This window comes from Typopeltis vanoorti, chromosome 2, assembly GCF_054136105.1.
Source record: "Typopeltis vanoorti isolate ZY-2024b chromosome 2, IOZ_Tvanoo_1.0, whole genome shotgun sequence".
NCBI lineage: Eukaryota > Metazoa > Arthropoda > Arachnida > Uropygi > Thelyphonidae > Typopeltis > Typopeltis vanoorti.
Genome location: NC_143550.1, coordinates 161,114,160 through 161,129,329, shown reverse-complemented (window position 1 = coordinate 161,129,329; position 15,170 = coordinate 161,114,160). Strand labels below are relative to the sequence as shown.

Below are 15,170 nucleotides of genomic sequence, written 5' to 3'. Positions count from 1 at the left end.
GTAGCTAACAACATTGGGCTTGACATTGCCAGCATTCCTTCTTGATCTTCGCCTCATGAAAGAAATCTATCATCTCATCAACTCATTGCCCTCAAGAAACTATGCAAAGATAGTATAGTCATCACTAGAGCTGATAAGCAGAGTGCTGCTGTTATTCTTAATACCAGTGAATACAGTAAAAAAAAAAATAAACATCATTATCAGAGACTGCTCCACCTATCAACTTTTAGATTATGATCCCACTAAATCTCAGATAAAAAAATTGAAAAAGGCTGCTCAAAAATGTATCTTCCTAGCCTTGTGATATCACAAACAAAGACTGAACCCCCCCCCCACCCCAGATATATGGATTACCAAAAATACCCCCTCCCCAAGACCTATAGTGGATGCTATAAATTAGAAACAGTTAACAAGCTCCCATTCCCATTATATCAGTTCCTATATACTGATATTTTGGTTAACTTTGATATTACCTCACTGTTCATCAATATTCCCTTAAGTGACACCTTATCACTTATAAAAAAAAAAAAAGTTTTTCCTCTTGATATTACTGGATCTCTTTTCCTTTGCTATACATTCCAGATATTTCTCTTGGAAGCACAAAATTTATAAACAGATAGAGAGTACCTCTATGAGTTCTCTCCTCTCCCTTGTCAATTTTTTAACAGAATGTTTTGTAAAACAAGTTCTTTACTCTGTCCCCTCTCAAACCTTCTGTCTGATTAAGATGTGTTGTTCATTTGACCTCATGGCTTAGACACATTAATATTTCCTCTCTCACCTCAATAGTCTTCACCCTAAAATGTAGTTTACCATGGAAAAAAGAAACTAATAATAATTTAGTATATCTAGACATCTTGGTAACATATCTACCCAATGACCTTTCCTTTTCAGTAAGGAAAGGTCACAGGAAGCCCAAACAGGCAGATACATTCATAAACTTTCTCATCACCCTTCCCCCACCCTGAACAACATGGTATTATTAAAACACTAACCAATAGAGCCTATAACCTTTGTTCTAATGAGTCCTTTCTTTGCAGTTCATAGAATCAATTGGGGAAAAATCTACCATGCTCCATTACAGTAAATTTTAAAGGGAAAGACTATTTTTGGAATTTGCAGCTTCTCTCAAAAATCAACTTAAATAAATATAGTTGCATAAAACTTCCCGAAGTTTGTGAAACACTAATACTTTGAGATCTCAGTTTACATCCTAGGCCACCAAAAGATACTCACAGAGGGCACTCCACCTAATCAAGACTCTAATCTTTTGTCCACATGTTTCACTTAGTTTTATGTTGCTTTTGTGTGTGTGTGTGCATGTGTGTTGCAAGTCTCATATTGTACTCCCTAACAATGTCTCAGTGACTGAGATGAAATATTGGAAGAATTAAATAATATTTTTAATCCTTTCTTAGTGCTGTTTCACTCCATTAAATCTCTAGCATGTATTATACTTATTCTTTGATGTTTTCTTTACCATGTTAGGAAACAGAACTTATATTACGCAAAGAGGCAAAAATATGTGATGATGATAAATTGGCTGAAGCATCTCAGAATAGTTCTGATGTTAGTAGCGTATTGTCCACATATAAAAGGTACAGTAATATATATATATATATATATATATATATATATATATATATATAATGCTTTTCTTCACCTCCCTTTTTTATAATTTATTTTTTCCTGTTTCTTGGCTTATTTTTTTTAATTATGCCGTATATTTATGATGACATAATCCTAGGTGGTCTATAAGCTTAAACTTCACCCTATTTAAAGAGGAATATATCCCAAAATGACAGTGCACCCTTTATGATGTCATTTTGACAATTTTTATATTGAATTTTTGTCGCTACAGTGATCTCTCAATTACTTGACCTTCAAATGATCAGACCCTTGAATGGGCTATTATATCTGGCTTCTGGTACAGCACCATGTAATTATGCTTTCAGGTATTCATGCCTTCAGTTATGTCAGCAGTTGCTCTCCTACTGTGGTTGGATAATTGAGGGATTATTATAATTGGTAACACATTGTTAGATAATAATAGGAAAAGTTAATTTAAAATTTGTGCATACCTGTTTATAAAAATTGGGCTTAAGGAAAGTGCTTATACCTGCTGAGATAGCTAATGTACTGTTATTTATCCTGAATTTAATATGTCTGGTGAATTTATTTCTATAACAAGAACAATACATTTTCAGATTTCTACACTATACATGTTATGGACAGTCCATATAAGCATACACAGATAATGCACAGATCTGACTTCTTGCAAAATCATGAAGGGAAAATGAAGCAAAGATTTAACAGACAAGAGTTTTTCACTATTTCAGGTACCCAGGAATATCTGCACTAATTTTTGGATAATGCAGTGATTTACCAAATGTCATGAATATGTTTGGTTGCTGCTGTAAGCCAGGAGGTTCCAGGAATAATCTGGAATGCATGCCTCAACAAATCAGTAAGAGTATAGGTCGAGTGATTATTATGGGGGGGGGGAGAACTTCTATGGAAATATAGATTGAAAGGAAGAGATCATATGGCAGGAAGGAAGTGGAGTTTACACACCTACTGAGAGATAGTTGATAGATCACCTTTGCTGCGATAGCTGATAGATCACCTTTGCTACGATAGCTGATATACTCTTACTTATTCTGAATTCAACACGTCTGGTGAATTTATTTTTGAACCACACCACTATCCCCTTCAAGTGATAGTGGTGCAGATCGGGCCATGAGATTGAAGTGATGGACAGAACAGAGAATACGCATTAAAATCTGTGCAACAGTGTAATAGAAGATAGCATTGAAAGAGTGATGATCGAAAGAATAGTAGTTTGATGAATGTAAAGAATGAAGAGTTGGCCTTAATGAGGCAGATAGTATGGTTATGCAGAGTAATGCACAAAACAAGGCATGAGCTGGCACATCTGGCAAGTGGATCAGCTGATAACAGAAAGAAAGAAGCGCAAGAAAAGAGAAAGGAATTCTCAACTAAGAGAGAAGGAAAAATTAAGGAGAGCGTTCTTGTTCGGTGATTCTATCATAAGAGTTGTGATTGGCAAGAGATTAACAAAATCATATGGTGATTCTGTCATAAGAGGATTGGTGAGAGGGCAACAAAATTATGCTTCTTGCATGCAAAAGTTAGCAATGTTAGGGAGACTGTTAGAATGCCAAAGTATAAAGTGAAAGAGTTGATTGTTTAAAAATTAAATAAATAAAAATTGATTCATAATACATTTTATTTCAAACAACAATTAACAATTGTTATTCTATCTAGATTATTCTTTTGAATCTAGCAATTCAATAGATGAAAGAAGGAAAATCCCCTGGAATAGATGGTATACAGATAGAACTTATAAGGAATATAGGTGAAAAAGTATAGTATGGAAGTGTTATGGAAAATTATTAACGGAATTTATGAGGGACAAGAATTACCAGAGGAGTTTAGAAGATCAATTTTTATCCCCATTTCAAAAAGACGGGAGTTTTAGACTGTAACAATTTTAGAACGATAAGTCTTATAACTCGCACAGCAAAAATTCTGGCACAAATAATTTTGGAGAGAATTAAGAGTAAAATAGAAAAAGAAATGAATGAGGAACAGTTTGGATTCCAAACCAACACAGGAACTAGAGAGGCTATAACTTATCTAAGAATTATTGGGGAGAAAACACTAAACCATGGTGGAAAGTTGTTTTTGGGATTTCTAGACTTTGAAAAGGCATTTGATACAGTGAAACATAAAAGGCTTTTTGACATGCTAGAAAATATTGATATTGACTCTTATGAATTGGAAATTTTAAAGAGATTATATTGGATACAAACACTGTCAGTATGTGTAAATGGAGAGGAAACGGGAGAATTCCCAGTGGAGAGAGGAGTTAGACAAAGATGCAAGTTATCACCATTATTGTTTAACCTTTATAGTGAACAGATGCTTAGAGAGGCACTTGAGGATGTAGAAGAAGGAATAAAAATAAATGGAAGAATCATTAATAACTTAAGATATGCAGATGATGTAGTGGTGATGGCAGAAAGTGAAAATGAATTACAACAAATTGTTCAAAGAATTGAAAACTCCTGTAAAGAATACGGACTAAGGATTAACACAAAGAAGACCAAGATAATGATAATGGGCAGAAAAATAGGAGATAATGTAAAAATAAGATGTGGAGGAAAGATTTCAGAAGAAGTGGAAAGATTTCAATATTTAGGTAAAATGATCTCAGAGAAAGGAACTTCAGAGTTGGACATTAGCAATAGAATAGGCAAAGCTAAATCGGCATTTATGGAAATGAAGAGAATTTTAATAAACAAGAACACTAAAATAGGCATTAGAATTGGAATAGTTAAAGCAACAGTTTGGAGTATTGCATGTTATAGAAGTGAGATATGGAAAGAATTAATGCATTGGAAATGTGGTGTTATAGAAAGATGGAAAATATTAGCTATACAGAGAGAATATCAAATCAAGAAGTTTTAAGAAGAGTTGGGATGGAAAGAACGTTGCTCAAGAATATTATGCAAAGAAAGACCAGATTTGCAGGACATCTTTTGAGAGGTTCTTTGGGACACCTAACAAGAACTATATTACAAGGGAAAGTTGAGGGGAAGAGAAGATGAGGAAGACCAACTAGAGAGTGGTTCAATGACAATGTGGAATGGACTGGTTTAAGAAGGAAGCCTTGAAGAAGGCCCTGATTGATTCTTCCAGAGAGGCAGGTGGTGAGGTTGTCTGTAAGGATAAAAAAATCAGAACTCCCTGGTGGACACAGGAAGTTAAAGAGGAAGTGAAGGAAAAGAAGAAAGCATATCAAAAGATCTTGTCAAATAAGTCAGCTTGTGCTCTTAGAGAATACAGAGACAAATGCCAGACAGATCGAGAGAAATGGAGAAGAGCTGTTCATCTGCCGCAATCCTCTTGCTAGAGGATGCTACTGGACGACAACGACGACAATTCTATCACACATTTCATAACACAAAATAATGAAACAATCAGGTACTCAAAAACCATTACATTCTAAATGATTTTACCTAATACTTATCCGTTGCCTATATTTCCTTTAAAATTTCTTTGTTTCCTTTATCGATTGATTGAACTCTTTACACAATCCAGCAATATTGCATTTTGTGAATTACCATAGCCTTCAGAGTGCTGACCTTTAGTTGGTTTTTTTCAGATGTCCACATATTGTTCATCATCATCAAATTCCTGATATGTACCCTCAAGGGGTCTACAGGATATGATAGTACTTCATGAAAAATTTAACTGATTACTAACTGCCTATCTACAATTTTCCTCCAAACCAGTCAAGACTTCAACATCATTATCAGATCTTATATTTCTATCGTCTAAGGCACTTAGTACCGTATCAATCCACCTATATCTTGGTCTTTCTCAGGGTCGTTTTCCTGCCAAAGAACACTTGTTTTGCTAATCTTTCCTCGCCCATTCTGTTTAAGTGACCATACTATCTGAGATTAGCTTTGCTAATGCATTCCTGGATATTGACAATGTTAAGTTCTTTCCTAATATCCTGTTTTTAATATGTTATTGCCATTGATGCCATCTGTTCACACCTTTAATCTTTCTCAGGACTCTCATATCTGCATTCTCTAGTCTTTAGTCAAGTGTTTTACTTCTGACCCGGCTCTCAGATCCATAAGTTAAAACTGGTTTGAACACTGTCTTGTATGCAGCTAATTTAGTGTTCTGACTAATTTCTCTCTTATTCCATATGAATTTATTCAGTTGACTTCCTACCATACTAGCTTTGTTGATTTTGTTGTCTATTTCCATATTTAATTTACCATCTTCATTGAAAATCATGCCTAAGTAGCTGAAATGTTTTACATGTTCCACAGGTTCCCCGTTCACAACACAGTTGACATTTTCAACAATTCTACCTATTTTCATTGTCTTTGTCTTTTTAATGCTGACCTTATACCATATCTATTACAACAGTTATTCAATTTAGTCAGGGAATCTTGCAAACTTGTAGCGGATTTATTTAGAATTATAACATTGTCCACATAAAGCAAACAGCTGACATTAACATCTCCAATTCTGATATCATGTTTAATACCACTTTCATTCATAATGTGATCCACGTAGATAATAAATAACAGAGGGAATAATGCACATCACTGTCTCACACAAGCTTTAACATTAAACCATCTTCCTGTACTTCCTTCAATTCTAACTGCTGACTTACAACTCAAATAAAGACTAAGTATTACTTGATATAATGTCCCATCGACACCATATAACTGTTGCGTATTGAATAGCTTCTCTTTGGCACCTTGTCATATGCCTTTTCCAGATCGACAAAACTTAAATACAGATCTTTGTCTTATTCCCATGCTTTTTGAACTATTTATCGTAAAATGAAGATCTGATCCAGACAGCCTCTATTTGGCTTGAATCCAGCTTGTTCTTCACCAAGCTTTTCTTTCACAATTCTTCTTAACCGTTTCTCAAGTATACTTGCATAGATCTTGCCAGGAACACCCAGTAGGGAAATACCTCTGTAATTCTCACGTTCAGTTTTATTTCCCTTTTTATATATGGGTACTATTAAAGCTCTGCTCCAATCATCAGGAATTCGTCCCTCTCCAGGCTTTCTGAACCATGCAGTGCTGCCACTGTAAGACTTTTATGCCACCATACTTCAGCATTTCTGGCCAAATATCATTTACTCCTGCTGCCTTTCTACATTTCAAGCCTTTGATGGCTTTTTCTACTTCAAGTATGGATATGTATTCCTGACTGTATGCCTGTTGAGTGTTTTTTACCACTGACTATCACTGCTTGTTTCATATAGCAATTTTTCGTAGTAATTACTCCATACTTCAACGATATCTTTTTCTCAAGTTTCACCTTAATCATCTCTAACTCCTTTTACAGCACTCTTTCCTCCATTTCTAAGATTCTTCAACAACTGCCAGAATATTTACCACCTTCTTCATATTTATTTTCTATGTCCTTGCCAAAGTCCTCCCATGACTTTTGTTTAGCTAGTTTTACACAGTGTTTCGCTTTCTTACATTTGTCTCTGTATTCTCTAAGAGCACAAGCTGACTTATTTGCCAGGAACTTTTGATATGCTTTCTTTTTTTTCTTCACTGCCTGTTTATCTTCCTGTGTCCACCATGGAGTTCTGATTTTTCTATCCTTGCAGACAACCTCACCACATGCCTCTCTGGCTGAAACAATCAGGGTTTTCTTCAAGGCATGCCACTGAATCTCCAAAGTTTGTTTCCTGTTCTCAAACTCTTTCATTTTTTCGTCAATAATCGTTGTGTATTTTAGTATGCAGTTCACATCTGAGAGCTACTCAACTTTTATTCGCTTTAAAACTTTCTTATATGTCATTCTTTTCAATATGAAATTCAATTTTATCCTGCTCAAGACTAAATAGTGATCACTTCCAATTTCAAATCCTGTGTACACTCTGGTGTCCTGCACCAGGGAGAAAACATCACTATCAACAATAACATAGCCAATGACACTTTTCTTATTCCTTGCTTCTTCTCTCCATATGAATTTGTGCACATTTTTATGTTAGAACATGGTGTTAGTAATAACCAGTCCATGTCCTGAGCAGAAATCCAACAGGCATTTGCTGTTGTTGTTATTATTAGCTTTACGCTTTTCTCCAGATTTTCCCAAAATATTTTTGTATGTCTGACAATCATTTCTTTCAGTGATATTTAAATTCCCAACAAGGACCAACTTTTCCTTTTTCATTGTGTCAGTTGCTTTTTCGAAAGCATCAAAAAATTCCTCCACTTCTACCTTAGTAGAACCTTCTGTGGGATGATAGGCACAAATAAGTCTCATTGTCGAGTTCCCCATTCTCATATTTGCCCACATTACTCTACTTGAGACTGACTGCCATTCAAGAAGATTAGCCTTGTATTTTGTGTTGAATACTATGGCTACTCCTTCTTTTCCTTGATTGTCATTTCCTGAATATAACATTTTGTATTTATTGCTCAGAATGATCTCACCAGTTTTGTCTTTTTTGTTATATTCACCCCTATTATGTGTCGATCTGGTACTTATCTAATTCCTCAGCTAGCTCCATTTCTTTGCCATTCAGGCTTCTTATGTTGATAGTAGCGATCTTTAACTCTGGTGATGTTGAGTTGGGGTGTGCTTTCTGATTTGTTCCAGTAGCTGACTTTTCGCTGTTCGCCTTGGTTCCAGGCGAAAACAGCGGGGGCCTTGTTTAACCGGGCTACTCCGCAGACGGCATGAAATTTTGTCATGTTGTATATTGGTTTAAGCCAATAAGAATACAATTTGGTCAGCTAAATCCCAAATTGCCAGCCCATCCTCGTTCGTTCAGTATCCAGGTAGATACCCAACAGGGTGCACCATGAGAAGGTGAGGATTGGACAGTAGGTCAGAAGCCCTGGTCGGTTCTCTGCATTCCTTTAAAGGCTATGTGGAGGTCTCCTCTTAGTTATACAACTTTGACCCTTGAGCACCCACCACATATTGTTTATTATGGAAAATGCATGCTCTGTTGCTACTTTTGTTCCCGGTAAGCACAGACATAATTCAATAATGAATTTTAAAGATTTCAAAGAAACATTATTACTCTGATAATGGAAAAAAATCTCAGTCCATTGCACATCAATTTCAGTTTTATTCTTGGAACATTATTAAATTTTTTTAGCTGTTACAAATATGTCTGGGCTATATAGACTACGAAAAAGCATTGGATTCAGTTAAAATATCTGCAACACTAAAAGCTCTTGAAACCCAGGGAACTGAGAAACCATATAGTGAAAACACTAAAACATATTCACAATAATGCATCCTCTGTAATTAAATTATATAAAAACAGTGAAAAGTTCCCAATACAAAAAGGCAAGGCAACACCATATCTCCCAAATTATTTACAGCGGCACTAGAGGAAGTCTTTAGAAGCCTTGAAAGGGAAACAATTTATGTTTCCCTTGATTGGGAAACATAAATGGAGAAAGGCTGCATCATCTGAAATTTGCAGGTGATATTTTCCTAATAGCAGATAATCTTGAAGATATGGAAGAAAGGCTAAGTCAGCTAAATGAAGCCTACTAAGTAGTTGGATTAAAAATAAATAGAGAAAAAGCAAAAATAATGATGAATAAATACATAAACTATAGAATTGTCAAAGTTGAAACCATGAAATAGAACAAGTTACTTCATATGTATATTTGGGACAATTGTTATCCTTTGAGGATTGCCAAAGAAAAGAGATTGAAAGAAGAATTCACCTTGGATGGATGGCTTATGGAAAAATGAGAGACATATTCAGAAGTGACATTCCTATGAGTCTAAAAAGGAAAGCTTTCTACCAGTGCATACTTCCTGTTCTAACATACAGAGGAGAAACATGGACTTTAACTGAAACCCTAAGCAAAAAGCTGAGAACAATACAACATCGCATGGAAAGAAGTATGCTAAAAATAACATTAAGAGATAGGAAGACAAATATCTGGATAAGATCTCGAACAGTGTCACGGATATTGTAAAATACATTAAACAGGCTAAGTGGAGAATGGGCTGGCCATATTGCCAGATGCAGTGACGGGAGATGGACTAGAAAAACAGCAGAGTGGAGACCAATGGATGGAGCAAGACGAAGAAGACCGAGAAGAAGGTGGAGGGATGAACTGGAACAAATTGCAGGAGTGAGATGGATGGAAGAGGCAGAAAGCCGAGTGGTCTGGAAAATCATCGGGGAGACCTTTGTCCAGCAGTGGACAGAACCAAAAGGTTGAAGAAGAGTATTATATTTGCAGTAGTTTTTCTTTATGTTTTATTGCTTGTTTTGCCGAGGTCTGGAGAGTCATTTTGCTTGTTATCATAGAATTTATGCTGATAAGAAAAAAAATTAAAACTGTTCAAACGACTCTTGATAACTTCTTTTGATAAAAAAAAATTGCAGTAAATAATGTAGGTACAAGTATTTATTAAACATTTTCTTTGCATTCATTTTTTATCTTTCCTAAAAGAGTCCATATAAAACGAATTATTAATACAGTAATTGATCATGGACGAATTGCAATTTTTAGCATTGATTATTATATTTGATTAACGCGATTTTGATATATGCGGAAACATTGAGGGATTAATTAACCGCATTAATCGAGGGATACCTGTATTACAATTTATTTCTTTTTGTTGTTTGAGAATAAATTAAGATTACTATTATTCTAATACAAGTCTTATCCTAACAGTGAAGGTGATCCAGATATATATGAAGAAACATATTCAAACTTGAGAAAATTTGTTGAATCCTCTTTGGATACATACAGAGTAAGTAATAAAAAAGGTACTTATTATACTAGTATTTGCTTTATAAAGGTTGTATATCCGTTATTTTGGAATTGTAATTTATTTTGAAGATATTCTTTTGTAAAAATTGCTAGTTGTAATGTATTTAGAATAATTAAATCTCACAACTTATTTTAAAGTAATTTGCAAAATAGTCTACAGAAGCTTATATCATGAATTAACTTTCTTTACATTGCATTCTGCTACTCCTTTATAGTCATGCAATAAAAAATAAATAAATAAAATACAAGATAGGTTACATGCAGTGATGGCTAAGTTAGACATACTCGGGCACCATCATTCTCAGTCAAATAGCCAGGTATAGGATTACACAATAACTCTGTAGCCATGCAATAAAACAAAAAAAAACATAACTAAATTCCTGACATGTACCCTCAAGATGGTGTACAGGATATTATAATAGTACTACATTAAAAGTTCGCATAATTTCTGACTTCTGTTTGACAGTTTTTCTCCAAATTGATTTGTTATGTCAGAAGTTCAATATTGCAGATCTTATATTTTGGTCTTCTAAGGCACTTTTTACTATATTGAATCCACATAGACCTTGGTTTCCTTCTGCAATTTTTTTTCCTGCCATCCTGGCAAAAAAAAAAAAAAAAAAAAAAAAAAAAAACCTTTTTGCCAACCTTTCCTATCGATTTCTGTTCAAGTAACTATACCACCTCAGGATAACTCTTCAGTCATACTTCTGAATGCTAACAATATCAAGTTCTTCCTTAATTTTCTTATTTTAAACGTAATTTTGCCATTGATGTAATCTCTTCACTCTCTCTTAATTTTTATTAGAACTTGCATATCTGTGATTTCTAGTCTTTAATCATGTGTTTCATTTGTAATCCTGCATCTTGATGCATAAGTTAAAATTAGTGTGAACATCATTGTCTTACAAAGCTAGTTTAGCATTTTCACTAATTTTTCTTTTACTGCATATAAATTTATTCGTTTGATTTCCTACCATACCAGCATTGCCAATTCTGCTCTCTATTTCCATATTTAATTTGCTATCTTCACTAAAAAATGTACTTAAAATAGCTTTAATCTTTTACTTGTTCTATAAGTTCTCTACTAAGGATGCAGTTGATGTTTTATTTTATTTATTTTATTTTACGAGGGTGGTCTGAAAAGCTCTTGGCCTAACAATGAAAAAACGAATTTATAATTTCAAAATTATTTTTATTTTTCAACATAATTTCCCTTAAGACTAATACATTTATTCCAGCCATGCTCCCGCACCAGTATCCTGTCCCTGTAGTGGTTCTCGGTAAGATCTGCAAAATACCAACTACAGCTGTAATTACCTCTTGATTCGAAGAAAAACGCTGACCAGCGAGGAAGAGTTTTAGTTTTGGAAAGAGACACAAGTCAAAGGGAGCCAAATGTACGGAATAGGGTGGATGTTCCAACAATTCATAGTGTAGATCCTTTAATTTTCCCATTGCCAAAATGCCTTTGTGGGCAGGTGCATTGTCCTGATGAAAGATGATTTTTTTTCTTCTGCAAACTAGGTCTTTTCTCACGAATCTTTCATCTAGTTTGGTTAAAAGATCAGTATGATATTCCCCGGTTATTGTTTTACCCTTTTCAAGATAATTAATAAACAAAATGCCTTTAGCATCCTAAAACACCGGTGCCATGACCTTTCCTGCTGATGGAACTGACTTTGACTTCTTTGGCACTGAACAACCGGCTTCTGTCCACTGTTTTGAGTGATGTTTGGATTCTAGTCTGCAATTGTGAATCCAAGTCTATTCCATAGTTATAAATTGACGCACAAAATCTGTTTTATTCTTGTTAAAACACTCCAAGCACTGTTCAGAGATTTTCATGTGAGTTCATTTTTGATCTGCTGTGAGCAAGCGCAGCACCCATTCTTGTGCAAAGCTTTTTCATATGCAATTCTTCATGCAAAATATATCCTACACGTTCTTTTGAAATGCCTATAGTCTGAGCAATTTCACACACTTTGACTCGCTGATCATCCAATAATATATCTTGCACTTGATCAATGATTTCTGTTGTTATTACACTTTTTGGACTTGTTCACGTAGATCATCTTCAAGGCTGGTACGGCCACATTTAAACTCGGCAGCCCATTTCTTAATTGTTGAAAACAAAGGAGAAGAATGCCCATAAACTTTTATGAACTTTGAATGAATTTCTTTTGGCATTAAGCCTTCTTTTACAAAGAATTTTATAATTGCACGATACTCACTTTTATCCATTTCAAGGAATACAGACAACACTTTTGCTTCAGACATCTGTATAAAACAAACTACTTGATAGAATGACTTGCAATTTCACATGGATGCTTATGACAGATGTACCAACTTAGAAAAGAAAAATCTTGCTGATAGTGTTGCCATCTATGGTCGAGGCCGAGAAAACTTTTCAGACCATCCTCGTATTTGTTCTATAGGTTCTCCACTGAGAATGCAGTTGAAGTTTTCATGTTCCTATCTATTTTCATAGATTGGTCCATTTTATTGCTAATTTTCATACTAAATTTGTTATAGTTGTTATTTAATTTAGTTTGTTTAGGAGTACATGATCTATCTAAATCACAAAACTAAGTTTAATGTCTTTGATTTGGATCATTTAATACCACTTTCTTAATCTTCCTTTCTGTGTGATGGTACAGTAATCCCCCCCTCCCTTTTTTTAACGGGAATGTACAGCACCATCTGAGTCCCCCCCCCCAATTTTATCCGGGCTCCGGAACTGGCATAGGCTGGCAAATCAGGCATATGGCTGGGTCAATATTCCTGGCTGTAATTCGTGTATTCAGAAGACTGATTTGCCTGCTTGCGGGATGAAAAACCCCAGATAAACTGACAGAAAAACCCTGCTGTCCATGCCCAAGACTGGCTAACTTGGCTATGGCTGAGAAATATCCTTAAGTTCCTCATGTCGTCGATGGGAATCGAACCTAGGACACTCCTTCTACAGGCATATGGTTGCGAAGCACAAGGCTACAAGGCTAATAGCACAGACTTCCTTAATCTAATCCATGTAGATGTTATGTAAGAGTGACAATAGAGAAGGGTACCTTTTGTGTTTAACCTAATTTTGCCACCTTCCTTTGTTTCATGACTTCAAGCTGACTTACAATTAAATAGACTGTGTTTTTCTGTATAATGTTCCTTTAATTCAATATAATTGTAGTGTTCTGACCAGCATTTGAATTGGCACCTTGTCATATGCTTTTTCTATTTTTGTAAAACTCCACTACAGATGTTTGTTATATTCATAGGATTTCTAAACTATTTTTGTAAACTGACAATTGGCTTCTTTGGCCTGAACTCAGATTGTTCTTCTCTAAGTTTCACAATTTTTCTTATTCTCCTTTTCAGATATTTTTGCTTAAATCTTATCTGGAATACTTGATACAGAAATTTCTCTGTAATTCTCACATTCAACTTTATTTCCATTTTTGTGGATGGGAACTATGGGAACTACTCCAATCATCTAGAATTCAAACTTCTGTCAAGGCTTTCTTAATTATGCAGTGTATCCTCTGTAAAGCTCTTATACCTTCATAGTTGAGCGTTTCTAGGTTGAACATCATCTACTCCAGCTGACTTTCCATATTTCATGCTTTTGATTATTTTCCTTGTGAATATTTTCTACCATTGTTATCACTGCTTGTGTAACAGTAGAAATATTCAGAATATCTCTAGTAGTAGTTTTCATGCCACCTTTATCATCGTCATTCCTTTTACAGTACTCTTTGCTCCATTTCTAAGCTTTTCAATAGCCTCCAGAGCATTTTCTCACCTTCCTGACTTTTTCGTGTCTAATTTAGACATCATCACATTCCTGACTTGTACTCTCAAGGGGTCTACAGCATATGATAGTACTTCATGAAAAATTTAACTCATTACTAACTGCCTATCTACAATTTTCCTCCAAACCAGTCTGTTACTTGTCAAGACTCCAACATCATTATCAGATCTTATATTTCTATGGTCTAAACCACTTTGTACCATTTCAATCCACCTATATCTTGGTCTTTTTCTGGGTCGTTTTCCTGCCAACCTGCCAGAGAACACTTGTTTTGCAAATCTTTCCTCACCCATTCTGTTTAAGTGACCATACCACCTGAGATTAGCTCTGCTAACGCATTCCTGGATGCTGACAACGTCAAGTTCTTTCCTAATATCCTCGTTTTTAATATGATATTGCCATTGATGCCATCTGTTTATGCCTGTAATCTTTCTCAGGACTCTCATATCTGCGGTCTCTAGTCTTTGGTCAAGTGTTTTACTTCTGACCCAGCTCTCAGATCCATAAATTAAAACTGGTTTGAACACTGTCTTGTATACAGCTAATTTAGTATTTTGGCTAATTTCTCTCTTATTCCATATAAATATATTCAGTTGACTTCCTACCATACCAGCTTTGCTGATTCTGTAGTCTATTTCCATATTTAACTTACCATCTTCACTAAAAATCATGCCTAAGTAGATGAAATGTTTTACTTGTTCTATAAGTTCTCCATTCACAATGCAGTTGATATTTTCAATGTTTCAGCCTATTTTCATTGTCTTTGTCTTTTTAATGCTGACCTTCATACCATATCTATTACAACAGTTATTCAATTTAGTCAGGAAATCTTGCAGACTTATAGCGAATCTGCATAAAGCAAAGAGCCGAGATTAACACTCTTAATTTTGATATCAGGTTTAATACTACTTTGCTTCATAATGTGAGTAATATAGATAATGAATAAGAGAGGGGATAATGTACATCCTTGTCTGACACCAGGTTTAACATTAAACCATCTTCCTGTATTTCCTTCAATT

The 15,170-nt window shown here is 34.9% G+C and overlaps 1 protein-coding gene across 1 annotated transcript in view; it reads left to right on the top strand.

The window, feature by feature from the left end:
- Taf5 (TATA-box binding protein associated factor 5) overlaps positions 1-15,170 on the top strand; it is a 281,049-nt gene that overhangs the window by 14,660 nt on the left and 251,219 nt on the right. Inside the window, exons 2-3 of the mRNA XM_090409115.1 lie at positions 1,489-1,598; positions 10,248-10,326. Coding sequence (XP_090265241.1) covers positions 1,489-1,598; positions 10,248-10,326 — 189 coding nt within the window. The remainder of the gene's footprint in view (positions 1-1,488; positions 1,599-10,247; positions 10,327-15,170) is intronic.